Raw genomic sequence first — 22,433 nt, forward strand, 5'->3', positions numbered from 1 at the left:
GTGAGTTTTTAATGCATTGGGTTTTGTGAGCAATGAAAGTGTGTGATTGCAAACTCAGGAAACTATGAACACAGAGGAATAATGGTGCTTTTAGTAAAAGGCTAGGAATAGGGAATGGGATGAATAGGGCTTAGTGTCAGCTTAAGGACTGAGGAACATCTTTGCATTCTTTATTGCAAGGACTAATCTGAGAAAAATGGGTTATTGTGGCATGTCTGCACATTAAGCTATACAACCCAAGGAATGAAAGGTCTAGACATAGGCCAGTTGTGTTATGGCCATGTTATAGTGGCACTGTCTATATCCATATCGGTATTCTATAGTTTTTGGACCACTGTGTTAGCTTTATAGAAAAAAACCTTGTCTGTTGACATTAAACATTGTGGTTGGAATTGCCGACTGTGAGATCGAGTAATATAAGGGCACAAAACTGTGCTAAGCAGCAGGATCTGGCTCAGTGCCCATCCACCTTCCTGCCTGGTTTCATGTCTCCTGATGAACACAAGCACATCTTTGGGAAAATCCCTACAGTCATGAAATAAATCTGTAAAATCTCAGTTTTCAGAAAGGGGAATTCCATGTGGGTTCACAAATGAAGAATAATGTTGATGAGGAAGATGAGGTTTTGAGTTAGTACACTTACCTCCAATTCCTGAGGGAAAAATTTAAATTAGAGGTAATCTCAAAGTATTGCCTCTGTGTTTTTATATTGCACATTCATTAGAAAAGCTGCATATATGCTTTCTTGACAGTAACATAATTTATTGGTACAGTGTCTTGAATTTCTTTCTAGGTACATCTTTCAAGATGAAAATGTGGGGGTTTTTTTTACTGTAAAATTGAAATTGATTGTTGGTTTAGACGGTTCTAGGTACACTTTTTGGAAGATTGGTGGTACCGTGCCAGATTAAAAATCCTACTTGCATATGGGAATGTTACTTTAAGAGCTTTGACTCTTATTTATCAGCCAAGGCATGCTGCTGAAACAAGCTGCGTACGTCAGTGTCTGGCAAATAACCCCTCTCAAGGCATGCAGTGTCAGATAGGAGCCCAAAGATTTTTTTATTTTTTTTTTTTTTACAGGATGCTGCCATATTTTTTAACTGGTCTAACATACTGGGACCTTAAATTTAACTTTGTCATGGCACAGCTGTTTCTTTTTGTGTGCAGCAAATGAATAGATACAGAATTATGAATAGTAGGATCTGATGAGTCTGAAAATTGAGACCAGCATTTTTCTCAGGAGAGCACCCTTGAAACGTTGTGACTTGAAATGTTTCACTTTTAATAAGGTTGTTTAGAAATGTGTTTGCTCAGATTATAGGAACTCTCTGGATATTTCTTTTCTCTGATGACTTTTAGTTAGCTTGCTTTGGATGTTCTTAGAGAACTTGAAAAATTATGTCCAGTTATCAGTGAAGAGGCAAAACCAGCAATATATTTTTTTCCAGGGCACAGATAAACTGAGATAAGATTCAGATTATTTTACCATTACTCCATAAGTCTTAATGGCTGTTTATAATAAACAAGACACTTTGCCTTAGTTATTATAGTATAGAATAAATGGCAAGCCCTAATATACAAAATAGAAGCTAAGAGTAGTGTGGGTGTAGACCTCTATTAAGCATTTTGCAACCAAAATGGTATATGGAACCATCTGCACTTTAAAGGAGGTTTTGAGTAGTTAACTTGCCACCTGAAGCATTGGATTGATTTGTTTATACAGATCTTAGTCTTTGTCCTATCTCTGTATAGTCTTCACCAACGTCTAATGAATTTCTTTAAGCAGGATGTTGGCTGTCCTACAGCCTGGGGAAAGTGGCATCTTTGAAGAAAATTATCTTGGTTTTGAGGCATGTCCTTTAGGACAAATGTACAAAAGTCTTCTCCTGCATGCTATTTGTTCTTTATAGCTTTATTTTTCACCAAAAAAAAAAAATGTATGTTTTGGTGTGGTGTTTTGTTCTTTTTTGGAATGAAGTAGCTATTGTGATATGATACTTATTTTGGGGATGTTCCCTGGACAATACTTACCTTGAGGCAGCTGATCAACAGGCAGTCTCCTTCTTCCCCGAAGACTGGAATGTACCTCAATGTGCATATTAGATTGTATTACACATTTTTTTTCCTAATATTTTTTGTTATTCCCTACTGTAAAAAGCTTGTCAAGCATGTTTTTTAATGTGTCTTAATAATACTGCAGAAAAAGTTAGTGTCTCACTTCTGGGTATGAGCATCTTATCACGTTTCACCAACTGTAAAAGTACCAGAGTTGCAGGAAGAGGTGGGGTAGTGTTGCAGCTACAGTTTTGCTATTTTTATTCATACTAGTTTATGAAGGTGTAACCTTTGCCTCAGACTGGTTAATAATTACACTGTGAGTTAGCATACATGGCAGGCATCTTGCTAATGCAAGAAGCACCCTTTCGGGGGTCAGGACAGTAGCTGAAGAGATGAAGTAGTGTTTTAATTTTAAGCCTGACCAGTATGCCTAAAAGGTTTTGACTTTTGCTGAATCTCTGCCAGGTTCCAGGCTTCTGTTTCTTTGATCTCTGCACTCTCCCCCTGAGCTCTTTCTAATTATTCATGTAGTGTGATGTGCAGTTCTAAAGACCTCTGTGCATAAAACCTGTACGATCAGTTCTTTACCCTGTTTTTGAAATTTGTACTAAAAAGAAACCTGATAATGCAGAAACTACTGTCTGAAGAAATACAGGCACAAATACAGCTGTGTTTAAAAAAAGAAAATAAATTATTCTAATTTACATTTGTATTAACAAAGAACATGATAGAATGCACTTGAATATAACTTGGATCTGATTTCTTGATGTAAAAGATAAATCCTTAGTGTTCACCCAGTTCTGTAGAGAGTGTGAGGGTTGTAAAATCTCCTTGGTTTATTGAGTTCTTACACGGAGACAAGCAAGCTGGTGCTAAATACTTCACTCTTCCAAACTGGATGCCCTTCTGTCAAAGCTCGTCTAAGTTCTCCAGAACATTTTGCATAGAGCATTGAACAGACACTATTGATATAAATAAGATTTGGCACCTTCTAATTATTTCAGGAAATTACCCTTTCAATCCAAAAATCCAGTTTAATAATCTTCATAATGAGGAAGTTTGAACTTAAGGGTCTTGGATGTTTCTTACCTGGATGTAGGTCTAGATTTGTAGCCTTTCAGCAGCATGAGAAACTGAACTGAAGATTGTTAGTTGTTTTGGTTAGACAGTCACATTAATTTTCTATTTTTCTTTTTTTTTTTTTTTAATTATGAAATCAGTGTCGAATTGGAATAAGGAAGCAATGTTAGCTTAAATTTACCTAGTTTTATTACTGGGATTTTGAGGAGGAGAGGAAGAGCTCTGTTTAGCAGGCATTGTTTGTCATATATTATTCTGTTTTTCTCCCTTCCACTCTTCCCAGTGCTGCTGGGCAATAGTCTGATGTGAACTATGTTCTGTCCTGCTCTTCATGTTAGAGCTAACCAGACTTTCTCTTCAAATATTTCTATTTACTGCTGTCTTGGAAGCTTTGTAGTACAAAGAGAAAGGGAAACACTTCATTTGTAGCATGTAACTATGTGGAGAGCTAAATATGAAAAATGTGTGTTAGGGAGAGAAGACAGTAATAGCTTATAACTAAAACTGCATGTGTGGTGAAATGGTGAACTGCAGAAAACCTACAGACCCCAAACGTTACTTGCCAAACTGGCATTTGGCCATAACACAGACATTAATATACACCTGCTTTTCCAGGCACTTTGCTGTTATCTGTTATTTCAAAAATAGAAACTCCAGCAGTACAAGACTTACTTATGCTGTGCGGGTTTATTGGGAGGCAGTTAAGTGCCGGTGTGGCACAGACTGGAATTGCTAACCTTTTTTCCTGCATAACCAGTTGTTCTCTGGTGATACTGCAGACAAGTAGGAAGCCTGCTTGCTTTACAAGGACTGCATCACAGACAGAGGCAAACAGAAAGCTAAATAATATCAGGAAGCTGTTTCTCTTTTCCAATTTTTTTTTTTTTTCATTTTCTAAGATGCTTCTGCAGGTCAGTTTCTACCTTTAGCATCAGCTGAAATAATGCACTTAAGTGATTGCATTAACAGTTGTCCTTGATTCACTTCTGCTTCTTGTGGAGTAGCTAACTGGTGGTTGGTAAGCATCCTTTTTTGAGGGGAAAAGGTTGACTAGCAAGGAATCTTTCACCAAAAGATTACAAAAGCGTTTGGCCCCATTAACTAGGTATGTTGGCAGAAAACAAAGCATGCAAGCATGCTGTTTGACTATGGTTAAAACATCTTGGTTTGCACAGTCTAGGCAAAATGTTGCTCCATAGAAGCTCGGATGATCCCAGATAAGGTAGCTGGATAAGCTGAACAAGTATGTATGACCTGCTTTCAGGACTTAATTTTCTGATGTGAGTTTAGGAAAGTTACGAGAAAGTTAGTTCTCTTCTCATTGTACAGAAGTACTGTTTCTTAGATTAACACTTGATACTTCAAAATAGGTAAAATTTATGAATACTTATATGCAGAACCATTAATTACATGCAGATATCAGTTTCTGTAATAAATTACCGTTTTTTGTGCTATCTTTTCAAGTTCCTAGAGAGCACAAGGCTTTCATGACCACTCCAACTGAATAGAATTGCGTAGGAGAAACTTTGGCTCTGTGCTAAGTTTTATTGTTCACAGTCCTAATTAGTATTTACTGGGAGAAGGGAGGAGGGATTTAGCCCCTGCATTTGTGATGAGGAAGGCTGTGACTAGGAAATTTGATTTTTAAGCTCTGAACTAGTTATCTGTGGTCTGCTGTTTTAGAACATCTGCTGCTGTTAATCCTGGTGATTGCTATACGTTTTTTCAATCAGCTTTATATTGACTGCTACGGATATCCTAAACATTTATTGTACTAAAAGTTCATTAAAGGAATGTGTGCAAGAGGAAAATGAATTGTCAAACAGTGCAGGTTTAAATATTGGCTTCATCATGTGTAGATTTTATGGAGCACCAGATCTTTAATCCTGGTGAAGTCATTGGCACATCTTTGAGCAACGGGACCAGAAGAACATGAGCTTAGCTAGAAAGGAATTGATGAGTCTGATTTAAAAGTCAGTGCCAAGATAAAAGTGGCACAGAGGAAAAGAACAACACTGAGGTTGTTTTTGAGAATATCCTGGTAGAATCTTTTCCAGTAATAGATTGATTTCATGAGATGACTGTCTTCTCTTTGGCAGTTATCACTCTTGGTATGTGTTAGAATATTTAATGAATGTAGCCGCAAATGGATAATTGGAGAAGGGCAGTAAAGACTGATCAGGAGAGCAATGTTTCTCTGTGAGGCTATGAATTTGCTGCTTTGAAAGCAGATGCTTAAATGCATACAGATTCACACTGCAATAAAGCTCAGTGTTCAGAGAAATTGCAAAATTGGTGTCTTCTCCACTTAGGTGGGGGTGGGGGGAAAAAAAAAAAACAGTGGTTAGTGTCACTTATCCAAGTAGAATTTCTTCATATTTATGATTTGCAAGACATGTCCGTGCACAGGAGGTGCCTATTGTTTTGATTTTAAAATCAAAAGAAAATACTGCCTTTTTTTAAATTTGTGGTTAGGGTAACTCAAAGAAACATGAAATATTTCCAGAGAATTAAAGAGGACTATCCAAGCAGGATGTGTGGTCTCCTGGATGACACAGGCCATGACACTTCTTTGCTTGGCTTCTGCGTAGAGCCCTTCAGTGTCTGAGTTATTGTATATCTTTTAGAGAAGCCCAGTCTTATTTAATAACTCTGTTTGGTCTTCTGTAGTGCTTGAGCCTATTAATGTAAGCATATATGGGAAAGAGATGTCCTGCTGCCAGCTGAGTTATCTTCATGTAATGCTGGCTGATAAAATATTCATGTACTGGGGACAGATGCATTCATCTGTAGTTAGTTCTGTTTAGGAATATCAGACCAGTTCATTGGTACTAACCACTTTGGTGTCAGGACCTCTCTGCCGTTCTTGTCCTGCACGCTGCCTTCCTGCCCTCTCGTCCCCTTTGTTGGAGACTTCCAGGTCACTGCCAGAGCGTAGCCAAGGCTTCTGGATGGGAAGCAATGATGCATCCACTTTGCTTGCATAGTTGCAAGGCTTTATCCATTCCAGCTCCCATGTAATCTTCTTGGACTCTGTCTCTGGTGCTCTGTGGGAGAGACTGCACTGAGATTTCCAGGGATCTTTGAAAAACAGTGTGAAAATGGCTTTAACTTTGGCTGCTGTAATAGGATTTTGGATACAAGCACCTGCTGTTTGTTGAGATGGCTCAACTTTTTCTTTGTTTTCCTCCATTAGCATTTTGGGAGTAATACTTGAATCTGTATCAGCTTGTTTCCTGCATATGGTTAGTTCTGCAATTGTAAATGATGGAAGGAAAATGCTGTATCAATACTACATATTTCACATGTAGTGGCTTGTAAGCTGTACCAAAAAATTGTAGCAAAATTAGTCCTTTAGTGCTGTTAATCTTTGAAAACATGAGCTGCTTTGTAAAACCTGTGGATGAAACAGCTTTTGTTTAGAGACTGAAACAAATAAGATTACAATAAATGCATGGAAGGGAATGGAAAAAGGCCAGGGAAAGGGGAAAAAAAAAAAAAAGAAAAAAAAAAACAAAAACAAAACAAAACAAAAAAAAAACCAGCCCAAACCAACCACTAAACAGAAACGCCACACACGAAAGGAAAACCTTTAAGTGGTTAACTGAAATCAGTTGAATCAGTGATGGGACTAGCTGAGTAGTTTCAGGGCCAAGCCCTGGAAGTATCAAAATTTTCTGCTTCAAGGTGTTTTCTTATGTAGCCTTCCTAATAGTAGTCTTCAACAGATTAATCCCATTTTAGCACACCATTTAATTCTTCTAGAGCATCTAGACAATTATCTTCAGCAGAATTTATCTATATATACTTTTGTTTTAAGATGCTTAGGTTGGTAATACCATTTTTACTAGCTACACATGCTCTGACATCGTTGCATGTGCAGATCTAGAAGTGTGAAATTTAAGGTGAGCTTTGCAGTTTGATTACAGTTTAGTCTTGTTTTATTATATGCTCATACAGTGATAACTGTATTTTCAGGTACTACAGCCTGATATATTTAAAGAAAGTTTAACTGATGCCATTTCTTTCTGTCTTGACTGTTCTGCTTTGTGTGCCTCAGCAATTACTGGCTGCTTTGTGAGCAGCTGAGCTGTACCTGGCAAAAGGGTACAAACATCAGAGCTGGGTGGAGCAAGCAGCAGCTCTGGTTAAAAGCCACTGTGCTACTTCTCAGATAAGCCTCTGACTCACGAGTTGGGATTACTTAAGTCTTGCAATTAGTGCTGCGGCAGGATGGCCTAGAACTATTGCCTGGTGCCATAGGTGTCTGAGGGTAAGGGAGATGCATCACAAAGTTGACGTAGTGTTTGATGTGAAAGGGGAATTGGGATAAGAGAAACGCTGAAGTGTCAGGGGTGTTCCAATAAACAGATGGGAGTGCTGGAAGAATAATACCGTGCTCCTGAACAAAAAAGCTTTGAGAACTGTTGGAGAGCAGCAGGCTTGCTTCCTCCAGGCTTGTAAACCCTCAAACTCCCAGTGCTGAGCCAAGGGTGGTGAGGAGGGTTATGTGATGGGCTCGGGAGGTGAGCCAGAAAGCATTGGCTCACGGTGAATTATTCAGCCTCAGGAATAGGCTAGGCTCTCTGCTTTGGAAGAAACTGGGATCTTAGAAACAGCTATGAAAGCATAAAACCTGTGGGACTCAGCAACCAGTGTTAATATTTGCACTTGGGGTTTTTGAGTTTTCCTGAGGAATTAGAGGAGACCTCTCTTTTCAAGCACAGTTTCTGTGTTAGTTGACACACATTTGTTTTACCTCAAGTCTTTATGCAAGAAATGATTGTGTTTAGGTACAATTATATCATCAAATCTTGCTTGTTCTTTGTAACAGCTCTTGTAAGTGTACAGTTTTAGGCAGTAGTTTTTCTTCTTTCAGCTTTTGGGTGTAGGATATCCAGAGTGAAAGCGCAGGCTTTTTGCAACAGTAAAAGGATTGTTGGAGTTGTAATGCCATGTAGTGAAATGTTGTGAGGAGTATGCTCATCTGTCTTAGCTCTGCTGTACTGTAAAACATCGAGTGCGATGTGTGCAACTGAAATAGAAATACCACAGCAGGTTAGAGAGGAGATAGAAGGTGGAGGTGAAGATAATGAATTCCTCACTCCAGAAGATACTATAGACTGAGCTTATCTATGAAAGTAACAGAATTTTCTCTGCTGTCTCAGGTTTAAATGTACCTCAGAGACTGGCTATATAGATTTTCTACATCAGTTACAGTAAAGAATATATAATAGAATGTAGCTGACTGAGTTTTTATTAATTATTGATGATGTGGTCAATGAAGGTAGTTCTTAGTGGCCAGTAAAGGTTTCCTGTCTTTGATAAATAAAGCTTAAGACTTCTGTATTCCATGTTTATTTGGTACAGACCATCTTAATTAAATGCAAAATACGTTGTTAAAGTTAACTACAGTGCTCTATTTTAAAAATAACTAGTGAGATAATCATTTTAGCATACTGTCTACCTATGTGCCTCGGGGCTAAATGGTGTAAATCAAGATGGCTCTCTAAGAAGGTGCTTTGGGAGAAGCAAGGAACTATGATGAGTAGAGAGCATACGTGGATCTTCAGAACCAGAACCTTGTGACCCGTGGCTGGCTTCAGATCTCCAGTTGGTTTCTGTGGTTGCTAAAGCAAAGAATATTGAGGGAGGCAGGAGTTACATTTGAATATATCCAAGTTTAGCTCCTGTTTCCACTGTTACTACTTTACTGTCTTTCCATTTACAGTGGGTTTGGATTGCATTTTCTCTGGTGATTAGAGAGAGAAACCCCTGATATTTAGGGGGGAAGTTATTTAGGACTTAATTTAGGGAAGTGATCTGGTCTTCTCATTGCATGATTTCACATTGAGTATTAGAGTAGTATTAACTTTTTTCATAAAGCAGTGGAATGATAAAGGCAGGGCTTCAAGCAGAAGGCTCAACCACATCATTACTCATTTTTGTTGGATGTCCTGCAAGTTTTGCTTGTCAGTGGCCTTCTTTCCAACTTCACTTAGTATGAAAGAATTAATGATTGTGGAAGCAAAGTTACTCTGTTCTCTTATATTGGCATGTGCATGGCACAAGCTTCTGGTTAAATTTCAATGCACATTTAATGAAAACTGTTTCCTCATTCCCTGCTGTCTAGGGGAAAAACAAACAAACAAAAAACAAACAAACAAAAAACCAAACCAAAACAAACAAACAAACAAAAAAAACCCAAACATACGAACAAACCCTCAAGTCAGGCAGAAGCAACTGTTCCAAATCTGTTTGTTTTTTATACAGACAACTACTAGTTCTTGTGGTAGACAAATGAGCAGCCTAACATAAACCAAACACCAAAATGTAGTATTCTGAGTTGTTGTGGTGGTGGAAAGTCATGTTATAAACATAGTTGAGTTCTCAGTACAAGAGAAAACAATGGAGGCTTTACTTTGTAGCTCCCTGAAAAAATTACATCTTCAGGAGCCTATGTTCAAGGCAGATGAACACAAGGTAATGTAAAGCTGTGTTAGAAAAGGGAGCAATTTTTTAGATGAACTAGTAATACTTAGATTTATTAAAAAAAAAAAAAAGCATCCAACCCTCACTCCAAAGCTACTCAGCGTAGATTAACATAATTCAGTTAATTATACAAGGTAACTCCATTACAGTTTGTGCCAGAGAATGCCTTGAAGTAACCTTCCTTTACTTACCCTGGTTGTTCAGGGCAGACTTGCAGTGATTTCACTATGTGGCAGCATGTAGATCACCTGCTTTTGTCCTGGTTGCTTGAGATCATCAGTGACACTTAATATCCTTGCTAGGATTTGATTCAACTTTTAACACAGTTCTCAATATTTCATAACAGATAGACAATTAGCACAAGAGTAATCAAGAAGCAGTTGTAGTGATTCATTCTTCAGTGTAATTAAGTTACTGCAGTGCAAATGGTCATCCCGAGAAGTGCCTGGAAGTTGTTTCCACTTGGTCCCTTTGTATGAAAAGAAGAGCTGGTACATCACCAGAGCAGTGCTACAGTCACATAGTCCAGCAAGCTTGTAGCAGGGTGATAATTGCAAATAATGAAGTTCCACAGTAGCCTTTAAGGGTGTGTTTTTGAGTGATAGGTTTGTTCTGTAACTCCAGTATTAGTCAGCTTGTATTGATTAGCACTGGGGTTTCTCCATGGCATAACCAAATGGCTCTCTGGAACAGCAGTACATTAGTAGTGATAGAAAATTTGGCAGATTCCTTGATTAAATTTCTCTGGCAGCCATTGGAATTATTTTGAGTGTGAACACATTTGTGGAATTCCTTGTCTGCTCCTGTGACAGTGTGCTGGGATATATGCCAAAAAAAAAAAAACAACTTGTCTTCTTTTTCAGCTTCATAAGCCAGAATACCATACAAACCATTTTGGTTCTTGCTCCAATGAAGATATGAAGTCAGAGAGAGTCTGCTATACCTGAACTTGGATCACGTAGTACTTGTAGACTTGGACAGGAAAGAGGTAGAGGAGGAAGGCAACTCTGTGTAATTTAAAGAATCAGTGTCTATTGTGCACTGTAAAACAGTGAAGAATTTTAGACTAGTGTTTGTGTGAATTCAAGGAAACTGGAGTGAGAAACTGGCACAGGGATACTTGCTGTGTGCCAGAATTTCCTGTGAGTCTTGAAATAATTCTGATTTTTCTCATTTGGCAGTTGTTGTTATGGTTTACACCAGAAATCCTCCATCTAATACCTTGCTTTCAATTTATGAGATGCCACATTGGCATTTAGGCTGACAATCTGCCGTAATTTCTGTGGTATTTTGACTGACATGCTGGAGTGGTACCTGCTGAAGCATGGTGTGAAATTCACTGATTGGTTCTGATGCTGTAGATTACTTGCAATAACATTTATTGACAGAACTTTTTTTGATTTTTTTTTTTTAACGTAAAGATCCTACAATATAAACTCTTGCTCAAGATAGGCAAGATGATGTGAGATTTTTGCTTAACTGAGGATTTTTCATTTTCCTTTTCTACCCCCACAATAAGATTTTTGTATTCATATGGCATTAAATAGACATTTATTCCTGAAAATGTGGATGCATATGTTATGGAAGTGTATCCTAATGCTATTTTTAAAAAAAAAAAAATCTGTTTCTTAAAAAGTGATTGATATAAAGCTTGGAGATAATACATTTTGAAAAGGGAACAAATAGAATGTAGTGATAAATGGGTTTGTGCAACCAGAAAGAAACAGCCTTCAAGAATAGCCTATGAAGATCTTATTATAACTGAGCACATGTATGTTCTGGTGAAAATACTCTAGAAGTCAGTGTTTCTTCCAAATGTGGCATGATTTGTGTCATTCCAGATGTGTGCTGGATTTTCTTTTTGTCATGAAAATGAATTATTTCATTGTGGTGTTTTCCTTGAGAGGAGAGTGCAATTTCAAACTCAGTCTCCTGGCAAGAACACAGGAATTAGTTACTTTGTTTTACTGGCCTTTTATCTTTATACGCTGCGCTGCAAGGAGGAACTCGACCACCAGTAGCTGCCTTAGTTTAGTAGCAGTTAAATTGGATTTCGGCAGCATTATGAGATGGGGTTTGTGTAGTCAAAATGCTGTGCCAAGGTAGTTACGGTGACTGGTTTTGAAAACAAATGTATTGCTATTGCTCTATCCATGCTGTTTAATATGGTTTCCCGTTGAGGCAAGGAATATTGGGGCAGCAAATATCATAAAACTTCAAAACTGGAAATATAAAGTGTGGTTAATTTCACTGATTCAGTAAGCCTGAAAAAAGAACTGGCCTCATTAATGAATATGCATTTAGCACCTTTGAGGATTGGCACAGATGCTGTAACTTTGGCTGTGAACATTGCAGGTCTTCAGCTGTACCACACGACTGTAGTCCCTGAAGCAGCATTCCAGTAGTGCTTGAAGCTGAGTAAGGAGAGAGTAAAAATAGCAATGGTAAACTTTCCATCTGTGTTGCTCAAAGCTGAAGCCCTGGGCAGGGAGGGAATCAGTATCCTTCGTTCATAATTAAAGGTACTTTTTGATAATACACACTTTGTACATTGTGCTGTCAGCCAGCAAACATTAAGTACTTTTTAAAGGCAATTGATAACATCATCTGTATGGTATGAGGAAACTGAGGAGGTACATGGCCCAAGCCACAACCATACAGCTAAGCAGACTGTACTAGAAGTAATTGTGTCCCATCCTCCTTTGCTGTACTCCCTACCAGCAATGTCCCCCCGTGTCCTCTGTCCCACTGACCCATTGCTGTGACAGATCTATTGCTTTGTGCAGGAGTAAGTAGAAGACTCTGGGCTGTGGATTCTTAATAGCCAACTTCTGTGCACATAGTTCATGCTAACATAAGGAGACCAGACTTGCTGGTAAACCTAGTTTGTATAAACTGAGGCAGTAACACAGGGGAAAAACAAATACTATTAACTGTGGAGTGTGTCAGTGTGTTGGCTAGAGCCAGCCTGAGCTGGGAGGGTTTAGGTGAGCTGGCTGTACTGCTTGTGGAGGTAGCTGTGGGTTGTTTTTTTTCTGCACATGTAGGAAATGTAATTTGTAATCCACATAATCTACTCATGGGTTATTGACAGTAGACTAGGCTGCAAAACTTTGCCATCTGATAAGTCGTGGTGAGTAAGGTGGAGCAGAAATGGTTGCATAATTTTACACACCAGGAGCTCTGCACTTCTTGGTAGTTGTCTCGCCTTGAGGAAACAAGCATGTTTGCCTGTTTTCCTTTATTCCCCCTCCCTTATCAAATCAGTGTTTTACATATGCCCATGGTAACTGCTTGAATTACTTCCTACTTTGGTTTTGCTGAAGGGCAGTTTCCACATTGCAATGTTGCCCTGCTTGTTTTGGACTCTGATGGATTCCACAGGAGAACTGCAGGAGCATACCCATAAATTTAACTTGGGTCTCCTGCTCCGTCGGATGGAGCTCTGTTTCCACAGAGACCAAAGCTCCTGTGTTTTGAGGAAGATATTTTTAGGAGCTGCTGTTCAGCTGGTGAAAGGACTTTCTTCCTTAATAGGAGAGCAGATGGTAGCGGGATTCCTCTTTTCTCAGAACGTCTTTTTTCTATTGCATTCTTTCCTTTTTTCCCTATGTCACTTACTTTCGCCTTGCTGCCTTCTCACCCGTGTCTGCTATTCCTCTCTTCTGTTTCACTTTCTGTATCACTGTTCCTGTTGGGCAAGAGTCTAACACCACAGGGGAGTTGGCAGAGTGGGGGAAGGGATCCAGCCTTTGCTTAGGGGACACTGCATTTTAAAGGTGAAATCCCCAGGTCAGTTTGTGCCTCAGTCGAACGGTGCTTTGCTGAGTCACCAGCTGGGCAGCGGCAGTAAAGGCACAGAGTGTTGTGGAGCCAAGCCCTGGCCTTCAGCTCCAAGAACCTTGTGCACCTCAATTATTCATGGCCCTTGCTTATGATTGTCCTGTGTCCTTTGGCCTTGTGATAAATTTTACATGTAGCTGTTTCTGCTGATGTTTGCGGTAAGCTTGATGTCTCACCTGACTGATGGCCTAATGCTAAAGGGCTTAAAAAGAGAAATCTGTTACAGTAATTCTTCTGTCTGGGAAAGCTGTACTGTCCCTAACTGAAACAGTCCCAGAGATGCTTTTAGTGGTCAGTCAGTAGGAATACAAAGTAGGAAAGACATTTGACCTAACCTGGCTAGAAGTGCACTGAATATCCTAATACCCTTTTATGTTTGGGTTGGTTTTTTTGCTAAGATCGTCACATTACTTTTCTGTAGAGTTAGATACTGAATAGCTTTAGCATTTATTTAGTGATGAAGGGCTACTTGAAATTCAGATATGTCAGTGGCATCTTTAATGATGCTACAGACTATAGATGACTTTAACTGGCACGCTATGAAACTGAGATTTTTTTTTTTTTTTCTGGGGTATCTATTACCACAGCAGCAAGGTGCTCCAGTTACAATACAAGCCATTTTCAGAAAAAAAATAACATCAAAAGACATGAATCCAAAGCAGACCAATGTTGAAAAAAAACCCTGCCATAATGAGGCAATTGTATGTGTTGAAGGAACTGTCTTGCCTACCCTATGCTGTCGTGTTAGCCTGTTATTCTCATTCAGGCATCTGCCTCCATATTTTGCTTAAATTGTAAACCTTTTAGAAAGGGACTTTGTACTTTTGTCGTGGATGATACTGGAGTTAAGGATGGTACTGCAGAACCTACCAGCATTAATATCATTCCACCCCTTCTTAAGTGCCACATAGAGAATCTTGTTCCATTCTCATTTTTGTGTATATTCCTTGATGCTGTTGCATTTCTGGATGTCTTTAAAATGATACAACAGCTGGAAGATCAGCAGGTTGGATGCAAAGGTACATGCCTGCAGCCTTCCTTACCCAACAGCCAGAATGAAGCCCTTGAAGAGAAGACTTTGCTCCAAGAGCCATGCATACCATAATCAGCTAGGCTCTGTGTGCTGAATTATTCCTAACAGTGAGGGAGAAAAAATTCTCCTAAAAGAGCTTCACAACATCCCTTTAAAAACAGGAGGCCATGGCTGTGGTGATAGACCACCAACGTGAGCTGCTGCTTGGTTACCAAAAGGATAAAATTTTACTCCAGGGAGATATTTTTATACAGTTGCTTATTCATATTACATAGATGCCAAAAGTACCCTTATGCTCAGCAGTATAGAAATATTAAGAAAATTCCAGTTTCACAGAGGCTACAATCCAGTCTAGTTTTACTTCATTATAAAACCAGACAATCTTGACAGCCTGCAGTTAGATGATTAGTACTGAATTATTCTTCTGTTGTAGTTTTAATTATTAATTGATGATTCTTCCACTGTAATTTTCTCTCTTTTTTTGCTACAGCCTAAAACAGTAGGTTTTTACTTTCATGGTCATAGCAGCAACAGGAGTATAGACAGTGTAAAATTGCAAAAAGACAGTACTGCACAAATTTTCTACTAGCAATGTGTTCTTTGCTGCACTCAATTACTCTTTACAAGGCTTGCAGTAGGAAGTGGATTTATACATAGAAATATTTTGGGTACATATTTTATAATTAACTGAGTAACCACTTTGATTTTCAGCTTCCCTAACAAGTTGTGGTGGCCAAGTACTGTTGTACCCTTCTTCCTAGCCACTGTCACCTTCACCTGTGACCATTCCAAATTTCTTTATATTTTTCATACTTGTAGTAAAAACTGAATTAGTATCATCCTCAACTTTTTTGTAGCTGTGAAACAGGACAAAAGCTAGGACAGTTTTTTTTTTAGATTGGATGGGAATATTGGGCAGCCATGCAGGAATCCTTGTGAACCATGAATTTTGTTGAATGCTTTATCTTTATAGTTATAAAATAAGCTTGACATATTTTAAACTGGGAAAGAAAAATGAGGAATAATTTACCCTGATCAGAAATTGGGAAAATGAACAGAACTAGACTCTCAAACTTTTATCTTCTTTGCTGTTTTTAGCTACCCTAACAAGACAGTTTGGTGGTTTTTTTTCCAGCTGCATAGAAAGGAAGGTGGGCAGAGGAGTAACGATCTTGTTTAGTGGTGGAAAGGTGGTTAGCCTCCAGAATATCTAATTGAAATTCTTGAGAGTGACTCTTGGGGAGAAGTCTAATTTATAATTTGCTGTGCTGTGGAGTGAAAGATAAGAGGTGTTCATGAAGATGGTGAAGATGATTGAACAAACTGACCTTTCTTCTTCGAGGACAGCTGTCTTTGACCTGTTAATATTTTGATTACTTACTGGACTGTTCTAAAGTTTAGACTTGTAAATCCATGTCTTCTAGGAATGGCTTTTGAAGAGCTACCTTGGGTAGGAGGGCTGCTTTGGTTTTTATCTCCTCCTTTTGTTTGTTTGTGTTTTGTGATGTGAAATGTGTTGTGGGGGTCGGTTTGTTTGTTTTTTTAAAGGGATGTTTTTTTCTCTGCAGGTATGGTGTTAGTCCTGAGAACATCATTCTCTATGGCCAGAGTATCGGTACGGTCCCCACAGTAGACCTGGCGTCTCGGTACGAGTGTGCGGCAGTAATCCTTCATTCTCCCCTCATGTCTGGACTACGGGTAGCTTTTCCTGACACTAGGAAAACCTATTGCTTTGATGCTTTCCCAAGGTACGTATAAAGGCTGCAAAGGGGGTTGTTCTGTATGCAACGTGCTGTTTAGGGGTTTAAAAGGGACTAGCTGTGTAACTTTCCAGGGAACTTTACTGAATTGGCACCTGCATCTAAACTTCAGATATGCATGCCTCCTAAATCCAAGCAGAGATTCACCATGCAACGAAGAGGCTGATGTCAGTCTCAAACTGACATGGTAGTCAAATAAATGAACAAATAAAGTCTTAGTGTTTACAGCTAATTCTTATCCTTGTTTTTGTGTTACGGGTTGTTAATATCAGAGTTTTTATGCTGTCAAGTTTGGAGTAGTCGTTTAACAACTGGTAAGACCCTACTAAGTCCTTGAGGCCAATGACTAACAAATTAGTAATTGTACACTCAACATCACAGTCAGCTTTGATTTAGAAGGTAATATGATATCATGAAACGGATGTGCTGTCTTCAAGCTGCTTCTTAAAATATTGCAGATTAGCAGGGGAGAAAGGTACAGATAATTGCTGCTTTTAAAGAGAGAAAACAAGAGAGGGTCAGAGGCTAGAGTGTTAGACTGGTGTGGTTCACTTTTCAGCCTGGTTCTGCACTTCGTGGATAATCTCGAGGGAATGCATTTAGTGTTTCTGTGCCTTTGATCCTTGGAAGTAAAACACTTCTGTATCTTTGGTATGCTGTCCATATAGAATCACTACAGATATCCTCCCTGATGGAGATAATGTAAGATCCTAATGTCTGTGACCAAAATAAAGTAAGCTACTGACCCACTTTTGGAAGATTTTGAGCTTGTTTTAAGAAGCTCTAGAGTATCTTACATACAGGGAGCTATGTAAAACTGGTTTCAAGATAGAAGAGTTGCCTTTATTGCCTAGCGTTGCACTTGGAAAGCAATTGCAACAGACCTAAATTAGAGTATCCAAATATTTGGGAATAGTAGAGGTCCTAGGAATAGCAGTTGTTCTAGGAACCTTTTAAACCTTCTCATTTGACCCAGTTTAAATTACGGAAGAGCATGAGAGGGGAAGTCAGTCTCTTTATAGCCACGTAGATACACTTTAAGGGGAGTGGGGGGAGACAGATTAAAAAGCTCAGTGGCTTGTGGAAGGGAGAAGGTAAAGCAGAGACTCACTGAAGCCTCGTGCAAAGCTTGGCTTTGCTTCAGAAGGTCATATTTGCAATAAGTGTAGTAAGGATATTCATGGTATTTGTTATGTTTATTTTGGTTACAACAGATTTAAATTAGAAAGTGTGAAAGGCCATAGATAAAAATCTGCATGCTGAAACAGCTAGAAGTAATAATGGCCAAGTGGCCAAGTAACAGGGGCTCTTACAGTATGTGTCCAGTCCCAAATTCTTCCAGTTAGGTTATTTAATTAAATTGTTGAAGGTGCAGTCCGAATTGGAGTCACTTGTAATCCAACTCATTCATCACCCTCAAACCTGAAATCGAGTATTTACAAATGCTTCTGTGAAAGGGGAAAAAGTAAAACTTTAAAAATAGCTCCGATTACTAAAGTAACAGTGATTAGCTGGTATTATCCAAATCAAATAATTTAAAAAAGAAAAAGTGAGAGGGGGGAACAGTGGCAACAGATGTACTGTAGCACTTGAGTATTTTCTTCTTACCCTACTGAGCTGTTCATCGCTGTCAGTCTGACTTCACTTGTGCTGTCAAAGCAGTGAAAATAAACAGCAGTGCACTTTTATGAATGTGTGCAGCTCAGCTGTCTGTCTTCACAGTGGGAAACAAAATAGTTCTGTGTGCACCTACAGTGAAGTGCTATTATGTGCATTTTATGTTGGGACTCCATGAGAATTTGGTCTCTGTAGATTTTTCTAGCTGCAGAGCAGCATGGCTGAGAATACTAAATAAGTCTAATGTGCAGTTTAAATACTGCCTTACAAGTCGCTGAGTTGGCAATGGGACCCTTTCCAATTTTCTCCAAAATGCTTAATGGTCTATGAGTATATGTGGAAAAAATAGTTTAATTACCTGAATACTGAAATGAAGGGTGTTTCCTGGTTTCCTACAATCAATGAGAACTTCGTATCTAGCCACTACAATCCCATGTAAGCATCTCTGTAGCTCTATGTAGCTGACATGTCTGTCACATAGTGGAGCTTGGAGACAGACCCATCGTGGGCTTAAGACTTCAGTTCATCTAGCATGTTGATTATAAAGTATTTACATTTGGCTATGATATTAATTTGGGGATGAAGATTATGGGGGGAAATCTGCATTATTCTGATGTCTCTCTTGTGTTCTTGTGGTGTTTTTCTGTATTCAGCATAGTAGCACACAACTCAAATTTCAGACAGGAAAAGTGAAATAGGCTGCATTTTAATTTTCAATAACACTTCTTCTCTCTAAATGACATGAACCCTGGATTTTTTGGGAGGAGTACTGAGACAGAGACAGCAGTGTGTTTATAGGAAGCTGTTGACTGGAATACCAGTGACAGTTCTCCAGAACACCAAGTGCTGAGATTTATATGCTTGAGGTTTAGTGCTTCGGTCTACATCTTCATTTTTAATTAGCTTTATATTTTCATAAAGCTTCTTTAAACCTGTTTTTAAGTCAGTATATATTGACATCTGTATTTTTTAAAGTGTTTTAAGCAGTCTTTATCACTTTCTAAAATCCTTAAGTCTTGCCATTACATTCTTTCTCGTTCTTCAGGACCAGGAAAATCCAAACACATTTTATTACATCGTGTAAAGAAATAGGCTTGTACTTTGGTCAAATTGAATATTACCAATACTTGTTTTTCCACCCACTTCATCTTATACTCTGTATAACGTCCTGAGCCAGTTTCCCCATTTGTTGATGTAAGTGGAGCTGGTAGGAAGTTGAGAGTTCATTAGCACTTGATGTCTATATACTGATTGGAGTTACTGGTAACTGCTATCATGAAATGGCTGCCTGGAAATAAAACCTGCCTCAAGACAGTCAAAAAAAAAGCTGCTGTTTACCACTTTGGAGTTCATGTGCTTTGTGCTTCATAATTGGGGTTTTCTGGCCTCAACTCTTAGGTGTGAAGGTGCCTTTGTCGCTCTTCCCTTTCCTCTGAACCAGTTTTCCTGTGAGAGGTGGCCACTAGATATGTTGGTTTGCTAAGTGTAGCTGGAGCAAAAGGAATAAAGTTCTACTTGAAGGCCACTTTGCACTCAGAGCTGGTGAAAAATTGGTTCAACAAAGTAAAATCTTGTCTGAATTTCCTTTGGTTTGCATTTAATATCCTTGTGTAACGCTCTTCTCCCAGTTTTCTCTTTTGTCATTTGAATTTAAACAATCAGTACCAAGAACAGATTGTTTTTCTTTAGCTGAATCTGCTTAATCTGGGGGTTTAAAGACAGGTTCAAACCTCATGAGCTGAGGCTTTTTTTTTTAATGAAGTCTTATGACTGGAGTGTAGTTAATTAGTTTGTAATCTGGTAAATTGGAAGGTGGTAATGTGAAGAGTCCACGCTGCCAGCATGTCTCATGGAATCTTACTTGCTTCTCGGTGTTTTTTTTTTTTTTATAAACAGTTTTGCGGTCTTTTTTTTTTTGTGCCAAACTTTATTTGCATGCTGCCCATTCGAGCTTCGTGTTAGAGCTGGTGGGACGATGGTGGTGGCAGCGCAGGCTCCTGTTCGCACGTGCGCTTTGGGAGCGAGCCTTGTTCCGTGTCACCTGGGCACAATTCCAACGTTTGGCAGCCGTTTAAAAACATGCAGTGGTAACTGGATCATGTATCAATAGTGACGTTTGCTTTCTTTAACGGTATGAAAGTGAAAGCCCACAACTGAGCTCTGTTTTTCTTTTCTGTCCCCCAGCATTGACAAGATATCTAAAGTTACCTCTCCTGTGTTGGTGATCCATGGTACCGAAGATGAGGTAATCGATTTCTCCCACGGCCTGGCCATGTATGAGCGGTGTCCACGAGCAGTAGAGCCCCTCTGGGTGGAAGGGGCTGGGCATAATGACATAGAGCTTTATGCACAATACTTAGAGAGACTAAAACAGTTCATATCTCATGAACTTCCCAACTCCTGAAGAAGCCTACCTGATTTTACCTCAGTTACTGTGAACGGAAGAAATTACCTGGTTTTGCACATGCTTTAACTGGATAGCTGTAATAGCTTTATACTATGAAGAAATACCCTATCTTTAGGGTGTTCTAATCAAACATCTGATGAAATTTGTCTTTTATATCTGGAAATTATTCTACTAATGCACACAAATATGGTCAACTACTGTAATTCCAACAATTTTTAGCTTCATTGCCCTGAAGGAAGTGGGAATACTAGCTGCTTATGGGGACACTTTTAACCTAGTGCTGTATTAATTGAAGATCAGTTTTCTGTCTCACTTCGGATCATTTATAATTCTGTCCTACAGAGACTTTTTTTTGCAGTGTTCTCAGCGTGGAGAACACAACTGTTACGAGCTGCAGCTTGTTCTGAACAATCAGTCATGGGTTCGATCTAAGGAAGTACTTTCTCTATAAAGTTTCTAGCTGTGGTATTGTAACTGGAAAGTTATTGTGATGAAGATCCCCCTCCTCCCTTCCTAGTGTTCTTTTGTTAACTTACTGATCTTCCTGAGTAAATTATTTAAATATACTTTTTTCCTGAAAATAAACTACTATATGGGGCTAAACTCTGTAACAACCTCTCCATTACCTGTGTAAACATAACTGGAATATTCTTAAAGGAACTAGGGACAAAATTGCTTTTGTTTAAAAATAAATGTGTAAATTTACTACTAGAAGACTCATTTTAATATTCAGATTGTCTGAATAATAGCCATAACAGACATTTCCTTCTGTAAAGCATTCCTGTAGACTTTTTAAAAGTACTGTACATATTTGAATTTACATTGTGCATAGATTCTTAATTGGTAGTTTTAATTTAAATCTAGTTACAATAAACTGCGAAATTCTCGTTTGTATATGATTGAATACATTTTGTTAAAATATGTTTTTATCCCTATATTATTTTGCTATTAAAGTTTTATAAAGTTTCCAGGACAAAAAAAAAAAAATTTACACATTTGTTTTGATGAATTTCTGTAACTAAATTTTCATTGAGCTGATCTTTTTAGTTTAGAAGTAATTTGATTCTCTGACACTGGAATCGCACAGATTATGCATCAGAAATGCAAGACACTTAAAAATTGATACACTACTAGCATAGGTCTAATTTTTCCAAATTTAAAGGCCTTAAATGTACTGTAAGCCTCAGATTGTTGTATAAATTGATCGCGATTGATTGCAGTTTGTGTCCTGTTGCTAGAATGCAACACAGTGATTGTAATGGAATAAAGGATGCATGGATTAGAGCTTGCTGAATTTTTGAATCTTATTTGGCTCATGATTTTCATACACAGGGAAAGTGTAAAGTACAGATTACTTGAGAGAGTAACTTCAGTTTTGTTACTTAATTCCTTCCTTTCGAGGAAAACCCCCCTAAAGTACAAAGCCACATTTCTGTGAAGCTTGGTATGTAAATCAAATGTAAAAGAAATAAATTTTAAAAGGTATCCAGCTGGTTTTAAGTAATGAAAAATCATGATATGTTGCCTCCAAGAAAATGTTTAACATAGTCGTCATGAGTCCCTGTAACAGGCCTGCAGTTAATTTTCAGCACAGTAAGTGTCTATTCTATTGTCGTTCAGTATTAGCTTGGCCCTGTTACTGTAAAAGGAGAAAAAGTGGTATTTTTACTTCCAGTGGGGGGAAATGAGGACACCCATCCTGCTCTGCGTCATCTGGATCCTTAGAATCTGGATCTGTGCCTCCGTGTTGTCCAGTTATGAGTTTTAAATGTCCCAAGCAGCAGGACTCCCAACTGTTCTCTGGGTGACTCTTCCAGCCAAAACTGGCAGGTTTTGCCTTATCACCTCAAGCTTGCTGCATCCCTCCTGTATTTGAAAGAAGGAGACAGATACATCTCTCATTGTATATTATTTGTACCTCCATAAATCCACAGTGGATTTTCTTTTATTTCTGTAGCTGTGTGGAAACAAAGCTGATGTCTGTGGTGCTGGTATTCAGGATAATGTTTGAAAGTGTCAGCCTGTCCAGGTAGTGACCTGGGGAATTTTTACTTAATTAGGTTATGGTTTTTGATACCCACATTGAACTTGGTGTTGCTCTGAAAACTTCAGTTGACAATATTTCTTCTCCTCATGATCC

General features: G+C 38.6%; 1 protein-coding gene across 1 annotated transcript in view; it reads left to right on the plus strand.

Annotated features, from left to right (window-relative positions):
- Positions 1-21,583, plus strand: part of ABHD17C (abhydrolase domain containing 17C) — a 28,868-nt gene extending 7,285 nt beyond the window's left edge. The window contains 2 exon segments of the mRNA XM_008935012.1: positions 16,078-16,257; positions 20,071-21,583. Of these exon segments, the coding sequence (XP_008933260.1) occupies positions 16,078-16,257; positions 20,071-20,290 (400 nt within the window). The 3' untranslated portion in view covers positions 20,291-21,583.
- Positions 21,584-22,433: the final 850 nt, after the last annotated feature.

The sequence above is a fragment of the Merops nubicus genome, unplaced genomic scaffold, assembly GCF_000691845.1.
Source record: "Merops nubicus isolate BGI_N331 unplaced genomic scaffold, ASM69184v1 scaffold24782, whole genome shotgun sequence".
NCBI lineage: Eukaryota > Metazoa > Chordata > Aves > Coraciiformes > Meropidae > Merops > Merops nubicus.